The 16,506-nt window shown below is 41.1% G+C and overlaps 1 protein-coding gene across 4 annotated transcripts in view; it reads left to right on the forward strand.

Moving 5' to 3' along the window:
* The window catches only part of LOC125904188 (collagen alpha-1(XIV) chain-like), a 332,522-nt gene that overhangs the window by 203,977 nt on the left and 112,039 nt on the right, over positions 1-16,506 (forward strand). For all 4 annotated transcript variants that reach the window (XM_049601434.1, XM_049601435.1, XM_049601436.1 and 1 more), the window contains exons 26-27: positions 2,942-3,016; positions 13,339-13,478. In XM_049601434.1, the coding sequence (XP_049457391.1) occupies positions 2,942-3,016; positions 13,339-13,478 (215 nt within the window). The remainder of the gene's footprint in view (positions 1-2,941; positions 3,017-13,338; positions 13,479-16,506) is intronic.

Here is a 16,506-nt window from a genome sequence, read left to right on the forward strand (position 1 = left end):
TGACGTCAGCCCTGGCACACTCTATGAGCAGTGATTGTCATGATTGACAGCTGCACTAGAGACTCCTGTGCTCTTATTGGTCATTTCCCAGGATGTGGGGCATGATTTTTTTCACAGACTTATGTAATACTTTCTGGATGTAGCGACAGTTTCAGCAAAAATGATAAAAAGTTATTTTCATAAAGCTGCCAACTGTAGCTTTTAACTGTGTGAGTTTCTTTAACTTTTTTCTTTCTTTTTCTACTGGGGCAGTTGACTAAGAACAAGGGATGCAGCGATATGGATTAATTCAACTGATACCGATAACCAATAATTGCCTGCTTCTCATGGCCGCTAACTGATGAGATAACTGATAATTTCACATTTTTATATTTTAAAAAGAAAGTTATAACCTGTAGTTTAGTCATAATATTACACGAAAAAACTCGTAATATTACGTAATATTACAAGAATAAAGTCATAATCTTACGAGAATAAAGTCGTAATATTAAGAGAAAAAAACTTGTAATATTACGAGAACAAAGTCATAATTGAGAAAAAGTCATAATATTGCGAGAATAAAGTCGTAATTTAATGACCTATACTTATTCTCATAATATTATGACTTTTTTCTCATTCAATTACACTTTTATTCTTGTAATATTACGACTTTATTCTCGTAAGATTATGACTTTTTCCTCAGTTACGACTTTATTCTCGCAATATTACGACTTTATTCTCATAAGATTATGACTTTATTCTTGTAATATTACGTAATATAACGAGTTTTTTCGTGTAATATTATGACTTTATTCTCGAAATCTCCGAATTTTTTTTTCTTCAATATGGCCCTAATACTCTGTCATACATAACAAATACAAACTGACATCACTATTGTTAACACAACAAAAGCAAAGAACAGTTGTTACTCTTCATACCTGCCAACACTGGGCTGTGTCAAATGGCCCACCCTCAACGCCCCTGCTCCCATATAATCCTACACTACAGACAAACATAGATACAAGGATGTGAAAGTAAACTGACTTTTAATCAGTATTACATTTATAGTTAACGGTAAGACAGAGGGAGATGATGAAGCCCAGTGTTACTGTGTAATTCTGTGGTGTATTAGTAAAGTGTATAAACTACACACAGAGTGGAGTCTCTACTAACAGAGACAAACACTGACAGCTGACTCATATGAACATTGGCAGTTCCGTGGTACATCTGCTCTATCAAATGTTTATATCGTCATGCCCAGGCGCCGTCTCACCGTCCCACTAGCCTACAACTACCAAGGAGAATAGTGATGCGCTATTGATTCATCTCGCACATAAACACTCAACTCAGAAAAACAAGTGGCTGCGTCTCACACACACACACACACACACACACACACACACACACACACACACAGCCAGAGAGGTAACGATACAAATAAACACTAACTTTTGCATCACAGGGCTAGCGGTTATTAGTAAGTTTAACAACAAAGTCGAGCATTTTAAAAGCTTGGTGTGATGTAAGCGGCTGCTGCTAATTAGCTCATGCTAACACTCTGGAGACAGTCCTTCAGTGCTGTGTCTAACCTGTTTAACAGCTGCAGCAAGTTTGTTGATCTGGTGGGGTGTCGATCGGTTGGCCCTCAGTGTAATCCTGTTCATCTAGTGGTTTTATATCACAATCACTGGAAAATCAACAGAACACTAATTAATGGGTGGAATAAGTAGATACATCATCTGTTTTTTGGCTCTTCGTACAAATAAATAAATAAGTAATGACAAGAAGCTAGCACTAGCGGTTGCAATCACATGTTAACCCTAGTGTAGCGTGGGTTTGTCCCCAGATTACCAAAATTTAAATTGGGTGCCAGACAGGAAAATAATCTCAATCTGACCTGTTGTTTTTCCACAACGTTTTTTTCTAACAAATTCAGAGCTAAAGATGCAAAACTTTCAAAGATCTTTACTGTCGTTTGTTCCTCTGGCAGGCAGCTGTTTGAAACTTGCACCTACTGTAGCATCCACACAACTGAGCCTCATACTTGCAACATTTTAATTTAGTTAGAGTTATTCTGTTTCTGTTATGATGTTGTATTTGACGGTGTTAATTGATTTGTAAAGGCTGGACTGTATTGCCAGGCAATTCTAATGAAACTTTGACAAAAACCATAGCAGGCACAATGTTCCCTGAGATGGATTACCTTTCAGGAGCACATTTAGAGTCTGGACAAGTTCATTTCCATAGTATACTGAAATTAATGAAGTGAGAACAAAAAAAAACAGAGACAAAGGGAGAAGAGGCTGAAAAAAAGAAATAACCACAGTGATAGAAGAAAAGGAAAGGATAAAGAAACAGCAGATATTTGTTAGCTTGAAGCTGCTGCCCTCCGTACTGTAGCTCCGCAGAGAGCCTCCACAATGATTTATTGCTTTGTTTTGATGCAAATGAAAGCCAGAGCCTTTCCTACAAATGACTCTCCCAATCGCTGCAGGCAGCCGTCAGTGAACGCTCCCCACCTGCCATCACAAGTAATTCGCAGCCTCAGGTAGCTGATTTACTGCCTAAACACCACTGAATCAGTAAACTGTGTGTGTTGTGTGTGTTTGAGAGGGGGACAGCTGGTTTATCTAAACCTCCCTCTACACACACACAGAATAAAGGTGAGGGGTTGAAAGCAGAGACAGTTGGAGTGTGATTTAGACTGTAGCCAACGCTGTGATCAATCTACCAAATTATACAGGAGCTGAAATCACAGAGCTGAACGTGGTTATTTGACACATTCTGTATGTTAATGTGTGACTGTGTGGCTGTCTGAGCCTTTCTTCTCTCTTTAATTGTCTTTTTGATGCTTTTTAGAGGGGAAGTTTCATTTTGGGGGGGTGATGGTTTTACGATGAATGTGGTCACGATTGCAGGTTTTCACGTCTTCATGTGTGTCTTGTTTATACTCTCTGTGTAGTGCCCATCCCAACTCCGGCTCCAACCAGGCCCCCCACCACCACGCCGCTGCCCACCATCCCCCCTGCAAAGGAAGGTGAGACCTGATTTTACATTGTTTGTTATCATCGATTATCTGCAGTCCATTTCCTCATTTTAAAGGGATAGTTCCAGTTTTTAAAGCAGTGCTTTATGCTTCCCGTTAGGATACTGACACGGGACTAGCACCCCAGCATCTCAGCTATGCATTCCTGTGGATGAGGTTAACAGCAAAACATATTTTAGCCACTTCAAAAAACTCCTGCTTAAAAAATTAACATCAATCTAAGTTAACGCTATATTAACAATATTTTCACTGCTTTGCTGTCAGACAGCCCTTTCCTCTGACATTACATTTTCTCAACCCTATAACTTCCATATGTCTACACAAAAGCACCTAAATGTGCTGCATTGTGTTATGCTGTAGGTCAGCTGTTTGGGGCAGAAAATGATGTTGCGTGATCTGACTGAACCTTTCCAAAGATTTTAAAGATGGTACATGCTTGGATTTTTTTCTGGGCTGTGACAACTTGATGTTTTAACATTTCTCTTAGAGGATTATGTAAAACCACTGCCAAATAAGCAAGAGAGAGCCACTTGCCGAAGACCATCAGGTCAAATTACACTGGATAGCTACAAATAAATGAAGTGACTTCCCAAACTGTCAGTAAAATGTAAAGTGCTGGCATCTTCTGATTCAGAAAGGTCCTGAGGTTTTGTTGTGACCACAGACTGTATATAAAGATGGACGATATGACACCTCCCCAAAAGTGAAGCCAAAACATCTCAGTCTCCCCCTGGTAGCTGGCTGCAGTATAGGTCATAAAGCCCACCCGCTCCATGTTAGTGGATGGGACATGGGCCAAACTTGGAACTCCAAGTACGCATTTTTCCCAGTGAAGTCAGTTGAAGTAGATTTTATCACGCTGCTGTTTGTTCAAATATTTGTTTTTCTGATTAGTTTGGTTTTAATTTGTTAAGTAATGCTATAAAACGGGATTTTACAACATTATTGGCAACTGTGTGAGCCAGCTTGTGGGCTCGTATTCAGCGGCACTGCTCGCGATTGGTCAGACAGGTGTATTGTTGAGAAATTTGATACAGTGAAAATTGCGACTACACAGACACTGGCTCCAAGTGACATCACCAGAGCAAGATGGCAGTAGCTGTACCCGGGATATTTTAGCTTCACTTCTGTACAATGGCAGTAAGTGGAGATGGGTTGTCCATCTTTATATACAGTCTATGGTTGGGACAAAGTCCAGGCAGCAGTAGTTCTCTGTGTCCCTTCAGCATGTGTTTACAGCTCACAGTTAGCTCTGCTCTTTCTGGGCCTCCAGTTTCTGCAGAAGTTTCCCCTCTTTCTTTTTCAATCCATTCAGTGTCTCTCTGCAAAAGTTCTTCTTCTCTATACTCGGGTTCATTAAGGTATCCTTTTGTCTCCACAGTGAACTGCATTTCGTCTTCGCTGTCATAATCACTCACACTTTTTTTTTTAATCTTGAATTTGTTGTCTTTTCTATAAACCACTTAAAGTCTGACCCAAACAGCTGACCTGCAGCATAACACAGTGCAGCACATTTGGGTGTTTATGTGTAGGAATATGCAAGTTATAGGGTTGAGAAAATGTAGTAACAAAGGAAAGAACTGTCCGACAGCAAGGTAAAGCAGTGAAATGATTGTAAACATAGCGTCCACTGAGGCTATAGATTTTTTTAGGTAAGACTTTTTTTAAGTGGCTATGTTTTGCTCTTAACTCCAATCCACAGCAACACATTCTGTTTCTCTCTTTTTGACTGGGTGTACTCAGAAGGTGTCAGTTTCATAATACTTGTATGTATTTGTAGAGTAACGTCACCTTGTTCCAGGAATAAACTGCAGTCTCAGCCACTAGCAGAAATTATGAAAGTACTCATGTACTGCATTTAAGTACAGTTTAGATGTCTTGGATATTTTCTTTTATTTTGCTATAAACTTCTGCTCCTGCTTCCTTTTAGAGGGAAGTTTTATACTCCACAACACAGGCACTAGTTACCTAGCTTTTTTTTTTTTTTTTTTTTTTTGACTTAATCATATTACCACCTAATAATTAACCTTTTTTTAAAGACACACACACACACACACACACACACACACACACACACACACACACACACACAGACAGTGTTAGTTATTAGTTAGTTATAAATGTACTTCCAAACCTCATTAAATAGCTTTGTTTTATTGTTATCCTCAAACAATGCGTTTTTTATGGTCAAATAATTTCTCATTAATTCCGTCCAAATCTTTTTTCCCAGGGTTTTCAAATGAGCTTTTTATAAACAAGGGAAGAAAAAATAATCTGCCACAATCAGCACGTCAGGGTTCCATTCCCCTATCAGGAGTTATTTTTCAACTGTCACCAGCTCACTATACATTATCCCGCTTAGAACATGGCTTACTACTAAAACATTTAGTGATGTGACACAAAATAATGATTAAAGCACATTCTATTGATTCAAAATTCGCAAAAAGAAATGTGTCTGTACTCTGTATTCATGGCTCCTCAGTCTAAGGCTGTTGCTATGGCGTCCCTAGCAATGGAGCAGCAGAGCAGCGGTGATACCTCAAGAAATAAACACAGCAGAATTGTGTTGCTTGAACAATCAGAATCAAGTATTTAAGAGTTTCATGTGCTAATGGATGATATCCATTCTTGGATTTCATTCCACACATTGTTCACTTGTTTCACCCCATCTGGAATCTGGATATAACATTTTTCTCTAGTGGGGATGTGCTTGTTAGCAATTTGTATTGTTTTAATCCTTGATTTTCATTCAGTACAAGCATTTCGTCCATTTTGTGTTATCTTCTTTGAAATGCAGATCTTAATTCCATTCTTGATAAAACTTTTGCAGTGAGTTTAGATTGTTCCTTCACTTTGTAATGAATCTTTTTAACACAGGAATCGTTGTTAGATTATTTAGTTACAACTGCATCGTGTAGAAAACATTCATATACATTCAACATTCAAATAAAAAATGAATAAATACATTTCCTTGCTGTCGTGACCTGGTTGGCTAATTTAACAGAGCAATTTTGCAAAAAGTAGAAAATTTTAAAAATGCACAACAGCACAGTGAGGAAAAAAGAGACCGCCTGGGAGCAAATGGCAGACACTTTAAACTTGTTCTGCCATGTTGGATAGTTACTCCAGTCATTCTGTTTGGCTCCATAAAAGTTTGCCTGCTGAACCACTATCTTTAGAGAAATTTAGCAGCATCACAAAACTCAGTTGGGTTCAGTTCTTCAGTCCGTAACTTCCTCTGAGAAATCTCCTCAAGTGTAGGTTTAAAGTTATAACTGGATCACATTTTAAAGTAGAGTTTTAAGTTTTGGTGTAACAGAATTAAATAGGGGTGTAAATCACCAGTTTAATCACGATAACATATTGTAGCAATTCTTTGGAAAACTTTACTTTATTTATTTTTTTTTTACTATTTGAAATTTGTTAATTCTGTTTTTATTGTAGAGTTGCACGCAGCATATTGATTCGTGCAGCCCCACCTTGATCTGCTTTCTCTGTCTGTTTGTCATGAGACAGTAGCGCACCCTGCAGTCTGCCTGAACACACACTCATGGGCTAACTATTAGCATCGCACAGCTAATGTTATCTAACAGTTATTAATGGGTTTGTTTTTTTGTTATTTGTTGTTGTTGTTTTGTCCCTGAATTTTAAACTTTGAGTGCCCTGAAAAGCACTTTATAAGTATAATGTATTATCATTATTATTATTATTATTATTATTGTTGTTATTATTATTATTATTATCCATTCATCCATCCATTTTCGTAACCGTTTATCCTCTTGAGGGTTGCAGGGGGGTCTGTGGCCTATCCCAGCTGACATGGGGCGAGAGGCAGGCTACACCCTGGATGGGCTGCTATACTATCACAGGGCTGACACATCGAGACAGACAGCCATTCACGCTCACATTCACACCTACAGACAATTTAGAGTTACCAATTAACCTATCCCCAACCTTCTCTCTAGTTAGTATGCTGCGCTTGCTCTTCTCCTTCTCTGTGTTTATTGGTGGTGTTGATACTGCATCTGTTAAGTCAATGTAAGCAATTTGGCTTTGTATTATTGCCATTATTTATCAGCAGTAATTTGTCATTATTAACCAATAATCTATCTGCCCAATATAAATCCTGCATGTTAGAAAATAAATGCAAGTTTTGGTCAGCAATAATTAACAGAAAAGTTTCTTTGAACAAAACTCTCTGAGTGTTTGCTCTCTAAATTATCTCTTCAATTTTCCTTTTTTTTCTCCTGATGTAATTATAGCGGCTTTTTCTCTCTGACAGAGAAACTAAGTTTAGTTCACTGACTGCCCACATTTCATGTGAAATACATCACAGTGTGACAAGTTACTTGTTGAAGAGTTTGAGGTTTGTGCATGTGTGAGGACAACAGTTTAGTGTCAGTCAGCACTGACACCGTACAAGCAGAGTAAATAAGCTTTGACTGCTCTCCTCCCACACAGTGATGGGTCTTAACCACACACACACACACACACACACACACACACACACACTTAATTATGGTATATAAAGACACACTCAAAGATATATATATATAGATGTGTGCGAATAAAGAAAGGTTGGGATAATTTTCAGTTCAAATTATCACACAAAGATAACATAGAATTACAGAGATAAATCTTCAACAGGAGGGTAATTTAAAATAAATGTCTGAAGTGTAAACCTGGTGATTGCTGGATCTGTTACAGCATCTCCACAAACATGTAATTCACATTCTTCACATATCTGTCACCACAACATTCTTAAAAGACTGCATAATCAGCTGAAGTACAGGAACCAGCATGTACAGTGCATGTCTTATCTAATCTTTATATTTAAATTTGCCATTTTCAATCACAGAGTAAGAGAAGTTTTTTTTCTCCTTTTTTTCCCACATGATTAAAGCGTCATGTTCATAAGACACTTTGGTTTTAAGTTGAAGCTGTCAGGCCCAGAAAGAGAGACGGACAGAGAACACTGCTTTTTACTCAACCTACATGCATGTTCACTGTAAAAAAAAAATATACAGAATTTGATAGTAACACATAAGGCCCATTTCCACTGAAGAAGTTCCTGGTACTATTTGGGGGGCAGGAACTACTACAGGAACGTCCTCTCGCTTGGCCCTCTCAACCGCCGTGAGATTTAGTTGCATGTTGCCTCAGCTGATGCTTTGTAGACATTGTGATTTCCCAAAACTGAATAAATACCACACATAGCAACACAAAACTGCTTTGCTAGCTCAATCATGTTGTAACTAAGATATCCGCTGGAAAAAAATATTTTTTTCATGGACCGTGACCGGAGTTATTACAGACACCGCTAACTGCTAACCCCGAAGTTCCTGCGGTGGAAACGGGCCTATAGAACTTTTTGGACATGAAGTCCTTCCACTTAAAATTTGGACTTGTTTATAAGTAAAGTTCTTTTCAAAACCTTCATGAGTATATGTTTATAGTACAGAATAAAACAACAGTGACACAAGGGCAAAATACTACAACAGGCAAAAACATTTCCTTTTTTTATAAAGATGATTTTTTGAGGGCGATTTTGCCTTATTTATAGGATCACAATAAATTGACAGGAAAGGTAGAAGAGAGAGGGTGGATGACAAGCAACAAAGGAATGAATGAAATTCTATTCGACTTCCTTGGTGTAAGAACAATTAGAAATACACCAACACACGCACAAAAGTTAAGAGCAGCAGCAATTAAAAGTGTCACTGCAACTTTAAAATATAATAGTAAAATAATAGCCACGGCAGTGATAGTGCATGTTTAACCCTGTGTATTGTAGTGTAGCAATGGAGACCACAGCTCTGGGATGGAAGCTGTTTTTCATTCTATTGGTCTTTGACTTGATTGTCCTGAAGCTTCTGCCAGATGGTAACAGTCAAACATGGAGTGGCCGGGGTGAGTAATGTCTTTGAGGATACTATGGGCTTTCTTTTTGAGTTTGTTGGTGTAAATAATGTCCAGTCCATGGAGCTTCAACCTGATGATGCGCCATGCCGCCTTTACCACACGATGGAGGCTGTGACATTCTGCAGCTGTGCAGCTGGCATACCACACTGCAGAGCAGCTGGTCAGGATGGACTCAACAGTGCTACTGTAGAACTTGAGAAGAAGTTTTTGAGGTAGTTTCCTCAGGATTCAGAGTCTCTGCTGAGCTTTTTTTGACCAGCTGTGAAGTGTTGTTGGTCCTTGTCAGCTGGTTTGACAGTATGACTCCCAGGAACATCAGTTTTCCACCTCCACTATCTCCCCATGTATGTGGAGGGGGGCGTGGGCTCTGATCTTGGTCCTCCGGAGGTCAATAACCATCTCCTTGGGTTTGGAGGTGCTGAGGAACAGGTCATTGTCTCCACACCAACAAGTGAGATGGTCCACCTCACGCCTGTAGGCCATCTCATTATCTTCAGAGATCAGGCCCACTATGGTCGTGTCATCAACAAATTTGATTTTGGTGAACAGTGTAAAGAGCATTGGCCTTAGCACACAGCGCTGGGGGTACCAGTTCTGAGAGTAAGGGTGGAGGAGATGTGCTTGCCCACTCTAACTTGCTCTGGTGGTGTCGGTGAGGAAGTACATGAGCCAAGAACACAGGGAAGAACTGGTGCCCAGATTGTACAGTTTTGTGACCAGCTTGTGAGGGATGACCATATTAAATGCAGAACAACATCCTCACATAGGTGTTTGGTTTCTCCAGGTGTGTCAGGGCAAGATGGAGGGCTGTTGTGATGGCGTCCTCTGTGGTGTGGTTAGTCCTTCATGCAAACTGGTGTTTATCCAGATCATGTGGAATTACAGCCTTAATGTGTGAGAGCACCAGCATCTCAAAGCACTTCATGATGATAGGTGTTAGTGCTACAGGATGGTAGTCATTTAGGCACATCACAACAGGGTTTTTTTGGGCACTGGGATAATCATGGAAGTTTTAAGGCATGTTGGGACAGCAGGTTATTGTAATAATAGGTTAAATATGTTGGTTAACACTCCTTTAAGCTGGTCAGCACAAACCAATAATACTCGCCCGGGTACTCCATCCGGGCTAGCTGCCTTGCTCCCGTTGACTCCCCTCAGGACAGTCCTCACCTGATGTTGCTAGAGGACCAGCACTGGCTCACTGTCAGCTAAGGTGAAGAGTGGATCCACCTCCTCCCTCTGGGTGTCAAAGCGGGCGAAGAACTGGTTTAGGGCATTGGGCAATGTGGCATTATGGCATCCATACCTGCACTGTTTTGATGGTTAGGTTAACTCTGCAGATCCGTGATCAGGAGGAGATAAATGTGGTCTGACTGACCTACTTATGCTGACGGGATTGCCTTGAATGCCCCTGAAATATTGGTGTATACTTGGTCGAGTATATTGTCCTCTTGTGTGGTAAATGTCACATTCTTGTAGAATTTAGGTATGACCAGTTCAAAGTCTACATGACCAAAATCCCTTGCTACAATGACTACACTGTCCGGGTAAGCTGTTTACTGGCACCGTCATGCCTCTCCAGAGCTAACTTAGCTTAGCTCCAGGTCAGGGCAGCAGTGTCTCTCCACCATGTCCACAGCTGTGCGCCATTTATTATTCACGAAGATATACAGTCCTCCCCCACGGCTCTTACCAGAGTCTCTCATCCGGTCCGCTCTGTAAGCAGAGAGGCCCGCTAGCTGGATGCTGTGTCTGTTAGGTTTTCATTGAGCCAGGACTCCTTGATGATAGTCACACAGTAAGGCATTATTCTCGCTCTGATCTCGTCCAGCTTATTGACGAGTGACCTTGTGTTTGCAAGGAAGAGGCTTGGTAGGGCTGGTTTGTATGGGTTAGCCTTAAGCTCAGCCCGCAGGTGTGCCCACTTCCCTCGCTTTTGCTTCCTCTCCCGCCGCCACAGGCATCGCTACACTGATATGGTGACTAGTCCGAGAGTCTATAGGGTACTGAGAAAAGTTGTACCAACTTGCGGACTGTACAATGTTCACAGATATTTAACAACTGTGAACAATCATAACTGATAATAGCTACTGTCTTGCTTAACAGAGCTAAGAAATACACAAACAACACTAAAGTGGTGTAAAACTGGCCGGTCTGAGCTCGACTCAAGCCAGCTGATGATGTTACCTGCAACTCAACTGCTCAAATTACCGGCAGCTGGTTTTAGAACTAGAGCACGTCACCTGTTTCAACAGCCAATCAGCTTGTAGTTCTTTGGTCAAGTCAAAATGACTGCAGACGGCGTGTTTGCTTGCAGCAGCAGGTGTTTCATCCCCGCTGAGCCCTCTGTTTCCGTTTTCATGGTGTGCCAGTGTTGGACGGGGGGTCCTGCTGCTCACTGTTTGTGCTTGTGCCCCCCCACACATAAACATTCTCACTGAGCTTCTCGGCACTTCTACCTTCAGAAAACCCGATCAATGTGAGTCACAGGGTGCAATTTTATTGTGAAACAATAGAGATGGATGCAGATGGATTGAAGCTGTCTGCAGTTCAGTCCGGCAGCAGCTGACCCTTTAATGTGATTTATTAGAGGGGAAAAGGAAGTGACCGGAATGATTGGTGGACAGCGACAGAGGCAACTTTTAATTAATTTAACACATTTTCAGTCTTTACAATTTGAGACCTCAAATCAAATCAATCAAAGGTTTACTTCACTCAGAAGCTGCTTTTCTTTTCAGTCCTGAGTTGTCATCCATCAAAATCAAGCCAGAGTTTGTTTATTTGAACGGTGATAAAAACACAAATCAAATAGCTGAGAAATAAATGGATACATTTATGAAAGGTTGGAGCCGATTTAAGTCATGCACCAGCAAAGCAAACAAAAGAAAGTTGAGCAAATAGAAAACAAACAGCCTGTGTCCCCTTTCTTAATTCTGAGTTTTTGTGGGTCTGTGAACACAGCACAGATGGAGCTCTTCTTACTTTTTCTCAGCAGTTTGTGGAGGGTTTTTTTTTTTTTAAGATTTTTTGGGGGGGCATTTTTTAGCAGACAAGCATGAAGGGGGGAGAGAGAGAGGGAGTGACATGCAGCAAAGGGCCACAGGCTGGAGTTGAACCCGGGCCGCTGCAGCAACAGCCTTGTACATGGGGCGCCTGCTCTACCACTAAGCCACCAACGCCGCAGTTTGTGGAATTTTGAGTCATGGGGTGGATAATTGATGTGTTGATCTGATCACAGCTGATCAGACCAGATCAATGGCTGAGAGAAGCCGTTGTTTGTGAGTGAATGCAAACTTTTAGACCCAGCGCAATAAATGGTTAAGTTTCACTTTCCCTGCGCCTGCCGTTTCGCTGCTCCGCCTGTGCCCAGAAAACGCTCTGCGCTACAAGAATGTGGAGCAAAGAATAAAAAACAAGAAATCAAAATGTTCATTAAATGCTCAAATCATGGCAGCCAGCCACCAATAAATGAATAGGTGGAAAACCCTGTTGCCTCTTGAATTCTTAACAATCAAATATATAAGGTGGCAGTGATATGAGCATCTACCCTAAACAATATCAGCATCAGAAACCCTTCAGTAAAGTATAGTGGTAAAAGGCTGGCAAGAAATATGACTTTGATTGTTTTCAAGTATCTCAGGGTCTTGTTCATGAGTGAGGGTAGAATGCAGCGTGAGATGGACCAGCATTTGGTGCAGTGTCTGCAGTGATGAGGGCGCTGCATGGGACCATTGTGGTGAAGAGGGAGCTAAGCCGTAAGACGAAGGTCTTGATTTACTGGTCCATCTCTGTCCCAACCCTCACCTATTGTCACAAGCTCTGGGTAATGACCAAAAGAGAACTAGATCGCAGAAACAAGCAGCCAAAATGAGCTTCCTCTGTGGGGTGGCTGGGCTCAGCCTTAAAGATAGGGTGAGGAGCTCAGAGATCCGGAGGGAGCTGAGAGTAGAGCTGCTGCTCCTTCCTCCTCCAGGTCAGTTGAGGTGGTTCAGGCATCTGATCAGGATGCCTCCTGGGCGCCTCCCAGTAAAGGCTCCAGGCATGTGCAACTGGTAGGAGGCCCTGGGGCAGACCCAGAACACGCTGCAGGGATTACATATCTGGCCTGGGAACGCCTTGGGGTCCCCCAGGTGAAGAATGCGTGCTGGGGAGAGGGATGTCTGGGTCGCTTTGCTCGACCTCCTGCCCCCGCGACCCAGCCCTGGATGAAAATGGATGGATAGAAATCTGGAAATCATAACATGTATCTGTCTCAATTATTGTCCTCCATTTCCACCTGTTTATTTTGTTTACTCCGTCTCTTATTTCTTCTTGTAATTCTTTTGTCCTCCTCAACAACAGAAAGAGAACAAACAAATGTGAACTTCCCCCACCTCTCTGTCTTTGTCCAGTCTGTAAGGCAGCTAAAGCAGACCTGGTCTTCCTGGTTGATGGTTCCTGGAGTATTGGTGATGACAATTTCCTGAAGATCATCCGCTTCCTGTACAGCACATCTGGAGCTCTGGACCAGATCGGCCCAGATGGCACACAGGTAGGACACACAGGTTACCATCACAGACGTTGTTATTGCTGGTTTTTCTTTCACTTTTCAGTGTTACTCAAACTGAGAACTATTTGTAGTCCATGAAAACCTTGACTCCTGTCATTCTAAACACTTTTTGTCTGGTATAGTAGCTCTAGCCACAATGACAGGTCATTGACGGGAAGTCACAGTGCAGTAACAGCACAAGAAAGGAAAGAAAAAGCCACTGAACTAGAGATGGAGACCTGGAGCTCTGCTTTCTTTGGGGAGCAAAAGCTGCACTTTGCCAGTTAAATGGTGTCTTCCTGAGGCACAGTTACCTTTTCATGCTTTTCCCTGTCCTGTATTTTGGTGACTTGTCATGTACTGCTGTGGCAGCAGAGAAGAAGCAAAGAAAGAGAGCATCAATGGTAATCCTCTGAGAACTGAAAAACTGGTGCTTGCACTGACTCACTCTGCACACACCACTCCTGTGTTAAACAATATCTTCCTGATGAAGTTGTTGAAGGCACAACCACCTATCCAAAACAGTAGATGGACCTATCCAAAACAAAAATCATGTATTTGATCTATACATGAATTAAATGGATTCTTGTGATTTTCATTATATATTTATCTCAGCAAACACAAACAAACTCATCATTTCACTGTGATTATGGCAGTGGTGCCAGGAATGCAGAGTAGGATTTAACTTACCAAATAACTGAGAACAAGTAACATAATTGATAAAGAAGTTTGTTATTGATTAAATTGTCAGCCTTTTTTTATACACTTTATTTTTTTCAAGCTTGTTTTCATATATACAGCTTATTTGTGTTTTAGTTTGGAATTCATTACCAAGACAGAGTTAAACGGAAAATACATTTGAAAAAAATACACTGCTCGAGAAAATGAAGGGAACACTTAATGGTCACAAGTGCTCTGGTGCAAATCAAAAAGCAAAACAACCCCCAAAAAGAGAATGGTTTTACATGTGGTGGCCACAGACAGTTGCTCGTCCCTTATCCTTCCTGACTGATTCTTCTCTAGTTTGGTGTTCTGCTAGTGTCCTTGTCACTGCTGGTAGCATGAGGCGGTACCTGCAGCCCAATCAAGGGAATCAGGACAAATTAAAGGTTATTTTCACCATTTTCAGGATTTTTTTAGCCACAGCAGCCAGCATGTACGAGGAGCTTTATAAGCCAGCTGTTAATTTTGTTATTAAAATTGCAAATGCTTTAATTCAATGTTGATTTTTTTAATGAAATTTTACCTCTCCCTTCAAACTAACTTCAGCTCTAAATCCAGCCTTACACTCTTGTGAAACAGCACTAAACTCAGCAGAACCCGAGAACAAGACATTTTTAGGACAAACTAGTACAAGATAATAAACTGTGAAATGCTGACAGTCATTGTACTCTGTCAGTCATTTACATATAACCATTTTCCCCTAGTGTCTCCCAAGTGGCCCAAACCCTGCTCAGTTCTGTGTTCAGATTCTTGTGCTACAGCAGCTGAATACATGAAATAAGCTTCACTAAGCTGCTCTCATTTATGTGTTTTGTTAGTACAAATAAAGATTATTCCTGTGTGGTCTCCCAGGTGGCCACGGCCCAGTTCACTTGAAGAAACAGCTCATTTATATTCTCTGGATCGTGGCGCTCTCCTCAGTTCCTGCCATGTTTTTGGTTTATGTATGTTGTCAGTGTTTGCCTTTTTCTCTCCACTAGTCCAAGTTCAGTTCAGTCACAACACCAGGACCAAATTCAGTTAGTGGACCGCCTGTTAATGCTTAAACATTTGTTTAAAGCACTACATGATTTGTATCAATCACAATCACAACACAAGCACAGAAAGGAAACAAGGCTGTGCTGTTCTTCTGCAGCACACGGGTGAAGCTCTCTGATTTTCTGCAGATGGGGGAAAGTAAAAAAAAAAAAGTGCTAGCATCACATTCAGGCTCGCCTCTGTTCCACTGGTTTCTGTAACGTAAAGCAATCTCTCGTTTATTCATCTTTTTGACTAAGTGAAGCCTGTTCCTGGATATACTTTCTACATGCTAAATTTACAAGGGCAGGTACCTACAGTACATCATCATACCTAGGCTTTGTCCATGTCCAAATTATCCACCAGCACAATTTTTATAAAGTAATTCTTCCTATTTTGTAGTTGTAATATCTGCTGTCTTCACTAATCACTCCCCTCGGTATGCTGTTATTACAGACATGTCTTAGATTGACTCATGTCTTTTGTTGATATCTGACATTTGACCTGTGATGGTCCAGGAAGGCTCATGAGAAGTTATGTTGGTTGATTGCTTTTTTTGGAAAAAATATTCTCCTTATCTCAACATAAGTGAATCATACAACGCACTGTTAAAGAAAGGCTCTCTTCCAACAACCAAGTCTCACTCGTAGTCGTCGAAATCTGGCACTTAGTCAGTGACTTCTTTCATCAGACACTGTTGGCATGATACGTGGGCGGTCGCCATTATAGTTGAATGGCACCCGGCAGCATCAGGGGTAAACACAGCAGGACAAGAATGAAAGTTAAGGTGGCAAAGTCCAAGTGGGGTGGGCAGAGGGGTGTTGATTGGGTCCAACAAACACAGACTTTCACCCAGGAGAGCAGTGTTGACGGCCCGAAAAATTGTTCTTTTTTCCTAAACTCAGACTTGTGGTTTTGTTGCCAAAACCCAACCATGTGGGTTAGTAGTTTAAGGAAAAAAATGTCAAATTGCAGTTTACCAACATAGTGTGTTTATTTTGAAAGAGACTGTATATAAATGGTAAATTTCATGTGAAAACACAAGTGTATTTTGAAAGAAGGCAATGCATGTAACAGGCAGAACTTGACACGGCCTCCCAGAAAGTCAACAGCCAATGCACCCAGGGTACCTTGCATGTCTTATCTGCACGTGGAAAGTCCATGACCAAACGTCGATATGTCACAAGAATGGAGTGAGAATGTGTTGGTTCCAAGGCGGCATTTTTACTTTTAGCATTATAGCAAATGTCAGTGGGAACCCAATTTATTATTCTTACTTATGTAACAGAAC

This window comes from Epinephelus fuscoguttatus, linkage group LG17 (assembly GCF_011397635.1).
Source record: "Epinephelus fuscoguttatus linkage group LG17, E.fuscoguttatus.final_Chr_v1".
Classification (NCBI taxonomy): domain Eukaryota; kingdom Metazoa; phylum Chordata; class Actinopteri; order Perciformes; family Serranidae; genus Epinephelus; species Epinephelus fuscoguttatus.